The sequence below is a fragment of the Sinohyriopsis cumingii genome, chromosome 14 (assembly GCF_028554795.1).
Source record: "Sinohyriopsis cumingii isolate HCF-2022 chromosome 14, ASM2855479v2, whole genome shotgun sequence".
NCBI classification, from domain to species: Eukaryota; Metazoa; Mollusca; class Bivalvia; order Unionida; family Unionidae; genus Sinohyriopsis; species Sinohyriopsis cumingii.
This window is the reverse complement of record NC_142974.1, coordinates 49,999,306-50,003,756: the sequence shown is the minus strand read 5'-3', so window position 1 is coordinate 50,003,756 and position 4,451 is coordinate 49,999,306. Positions and strand designations below refer to the sequence as shown.

At 34.0% G+C, this 4,451-nt stretch overlaps 1 protein-coding gene across 1 annotated transcript; it reads left to right on the top strand.

Moving 5' to 3' along the window:
• The first annotated feature begins 1,501 nt into the window (after positions 1-1,501).
• Positions 1,502-3,774, top strand: LOC149783763 (uncharacterized). Its single transcript, XM_089931990.1, has one exon. It carries the CDS (start codon positions 1,746-1,748, stop codon positions 3,039-3,041), a length of 1,296 nt encoding a protein of 431 aa, XP_089788116.1. The 5' UTR covers positions 1,502-1,745; the 3' UTR covers positions 3,042-3,774.
• The last annotated feature ends 677 nt before the right edge of the window (positions 3,775-4,451 follow it).

Sequence of the window (4,451 nt, the reverse complement as noted above, 5' to 3'; positions counted from 1 at the left end):
TATATGGTATTGAATGCAATGTTGTAACCTGAAATCATATTAACAGTTAGTGCTTGTTTGAATTGCAATATGATTATCACTGACGTAACGAGAGGGGAGTGATTATTCTGTCCAAAAAGTAAAAGATCCAACAGAATATCTTATTTTAGGAATAAAATAGTTCCACGACGGGGATTGGGTGAGACCATCGGTATCGCAGTTATTGACCCAACAATAGGCTGGAAGCTAGACAGAAGCTATTGAAGGCAACAGCAAATGGGAAGCCAGAGGAATAAATAGACCCCAATCTACTAACGATGTTGAAACTGGTGTGATCCGCAACCAGACAGGGTTATGCAGGCACAAGTCCCAAATAAATCAAAAACTGAAGTCGATGACGTGTCTCTGATAGCAAATAAAGTGTTGATGTATCAACAGTATTTTTTTTTTGGAATCACAGAAATATAATTCCAGTGAAATAAATTCCAGTGAATGTCTTTATCCAATAATTTTTCTAGAGCACTTTTGTATTTACAGAGAAAATAATCACTTGAACTCAAAAACTTTCTATAAAAAAAGAAGATTCCAGTCCAAAATAAATTTAAAAAATACTAGTCACAACATATAATACAACTTGAAAATACTAGATGTTAAAGCACGAATGACCAAGTCATCACAATCAAAAAATTATATAGCTCTCTACTTGACCTTGGTCACAATCAGCATTTTCTATATAAAAGAAAGCAGTACCTAAGGAAAAATAATCTTCTAAAATAAAATAATGAGCCTTATTTACTTTCAACACAATAACCTTTAAAATTAACTTTAGAAATTCCCCAAACCCAAGCCAAATATACATATTTACTCCTTTTCACCTGAATAATAATCCTGATATTAAGCTCATACACATAGATTTTTTTAGATGTGTATTGGTTGCTTACTTAAAATGAAATTTGTAAAAATATTTTTAAAAAGTCAATCAAGTCAAGCAGAAATGAACTCAGATTTGGACAAGGTAAAGTCTAGCATACGCTGTTACATTAAAATAGCATGTAATAAAATAAAAAAATATTTAAACTAACACACAAGCAGTTAAATTAAGTATACATAACAATTATTATTATCATTATCATTATCATTATCATTATTATTTATTTATTTATTTATTTATTTATTATCTTTAAGGGCTTATACATAAATTAAAATGATGTATTACCCTGAAATGAAAATTTATTTTGCCAATGAATTTGTTTGCTTTGTCTTTGTCTTTCATTTAGAGAGGAATTATTAAATTTAATAAATATAAGTAAAGAAAATACGAGTCCCTTTCTCACTTGTTTCTTCTTTTTGAAAGTCAGTAATATCAATTTTTTTCTCCTGACTGACCGTATGACCAAACTGTTATGAAAATACGTGTTTTAAATATAAAAGTAAATACGAATTATTTTTAATTCATTTCTTTTTGTCACGGAAAGATGTTCTGTTCGCCCTATAGTATTAGCCTCTTTGTGGTCATTTTGTTTCCGTGTACTGCGGTAGACACGAATAACGGATACACTTTGCGTGAGAATGGCCATTCAGGATCAGTAAGTTACTTAATGGTACATGGCGGATAGATGTGGAATGTTTGCTTTACGATGGTTAAATTATGATTGACTAATTGCGCAGATAGTATCGACAAATTATCACCCAGGGATGGGATTACAACCTTCAAGAGCTGGTGTTATCATTTGTTTTCCCCCGAAAGCTTTGGGTATAATCAGGTCATGGAACTTTCTGGAGAAAAACCATTTAGGTGTGAAGTATGTGATGCAAGGTTTAGTTTAATTGGAACATTGAATGGGCACATGAATACACATACCGGAGAAAAACCATTTAAGTGTGAAGTGTGTGATGCAAGGTTTTATAGCAGGGGAAATCTGAATATGCATATGAGGATACATAGTGGAGAAAAACCATATAAGTGTGAAGTATGTGATAAAAGGTTTAGTCACAGGGGAAATCTGAATACGCACCTAAGTATACATAGTGGAGAAAAACCATTTAAGTGCAGCGCATGCTATAAAACGTTTAGGTTGAAAGCACATCTTAATGTGCACATGAAAACGCATACTCGTACAGGAGAAAAACCATTTCAGTGTCGGGTATGTCATAAAAGTTTTTTTCACAACCCAAGTCTGAGTAAGCATATGAAGATGCATGCTGGAGAAAACGGAAGTCAGAAAAAGCCATTTAAGTGTGAATTTTGTGATAAACGGTTTAGTTTTATTGGAAGTCTAAATGCTCACTTGAAGACACATACTGGAGAAAATTCATTTAAGTGTGATTTATGCAACCAAATGTTTAGGTTGAGTACACAGCTGGATAGGCACATGATGGTACATACTGGAGAAAAATCATTTAAGTGTAAAGTGTGTGATAAAATGTTTTGGTCAAACGGACAACTGAATCTACACATGATGCATCATACAGAGGAAAAAACACTTAAATGTGAAGTATGTGATAAAAGGTTTACTTGCAATGGAAGTCTGAATATGCACATGAGGACACACACTGGAGAAAAGCCATATAAGTGTGAAGTATGTGATAAAAGGTTTATTCATAATTTTAGTCTAAATGTGCACATGAGGACACATACTGGAGAAAAGCCATTTAAATGTGATTTATGTTGTCAAGCACTTAGTTCGATCGGACAACTGGATAGGCACAGGAGGATACATACTGGGGAAAAACCATTTAAGTGCGGATTATGTAATAAAAAGCTTTGTAGCAGTGGATCCTTGAATGAGCACATGACAATACATGCTGGAGAAAAACTATTTAAATGTGAAGTATGTCTTCAAATGTTTCGTCACAGTGCAAGTCTAAATATGCACATGAGGATACATACTGGAGAAAAGCCATATAAGTGTGCAGTGTGTGACAAAAGTTTTAGCCGAAGTGCATCTCGGAATGATCATATGAAGGTACATACTGGAGAAAAACCATTTAAATGTGAAGTATGTGATAAAAGGTTTACTTGCAGTGGAAATCGAAATAAGCACATGAGGATACATATGTGATAAAAACTATTCAGTTGTGAAGTATATACTATGCTGTTCAAAGTTAAGACAGATTTATGAGGATACATAAGAAAAACTATTTGCATGTTTAATATGTAAAAAAAATGTTTCATCTGAGTGGATATCTAATGATATACATCAGGATGCACTGTAATAAAGCCCTTTTGGTGAGAAGTGTATGTGTAAAATTTTTATTGTCAGTTGGAATTTGAACAACCACATGAGAACACATATTTGGGAAGAAAACATTTAGCTGTGAAATTTTGCAATGAAATATTTAGGATGCGATGTAATGACACACATGAGGATAGCACTGGATAGAAACAATTTAAATGTGAAATGTGTAATAAATCTTCAGAAGAGATCGAATGATGCACATGACTCTGAGGATAGATGCTGGGGAAGAACGTTTTAAGTGTGAAATGGCTGATATATAGTCCAGAGGAGATATAGCGAAGGACGAGGAAACATTTGAGAGAAAAACCATTTAAGTGTAAAGTGTGCAATGAAAGTAGTAATGAAACGAGTCACCAATACCTCTTTAATTTTGCTGTGGTGATGTTCATATTGTTACAAAAGGTGGAAAATTGATTCAAAGTGATACTTACAGTATGTGTGTTATTTTAATCCTCAACTGGCATGAATAACAATTAGTTATTTGCTTTATATGTTGAACTGAGACAAGTATTGAAGGTACAGGCACTTATCTATAATAATAAAATGACAAAGACTATTGAGAGCATTAACTTGAGTTCTAAAAATTACCACCAATTGACTTCATTTGGCCTCTGCTGCCCTCTATGCTAATTATCTTATCCCAAATGCATATCCAGCATAAATGAGACATTCCAAATATGTTTCACGTGTATACTTAAGTCCATTATACCTAATTTAATAACCACTTTTATGTGAAGTTTCTTTGTTGAGTTGTACCTTGTGTACTTGATTGAATTTTGAAAGCCACGCGTATGCAATACAGTGAAAATGTTACAACAGATAATCATACTTTGCAAAAACTAGATTAGATACATGATTAGAGGGTCATTTATTTTATACCTATACCATAACAAACAATAGCCAGGGCCATAGAGAGCTATCACAGGCCATGGGGTAAACAAACAATAGCCAGGGCCATAGAGAGCTATCACAGGCCATGGGGTAAACAAACAATAGCCAGGGCCATAGAGAGCTATCACAGGCCATGGGGTAAATAAACAATATCCAGGGCCATAGAGAGCTATCACAGGCCATGGGGTAAAAAACACATGAGCCTCTCCTAGTTCTTGTTCAACCAGAATTTTTCTTTATATAAAATTAAAAAGTGTTGTTATGCCTTGGCCCGCTTACGAGCCCAGGCCCTCGGGAACTTTCTACAATTGCCTCCACCTTGACGGCAGCCAACTTATTTAT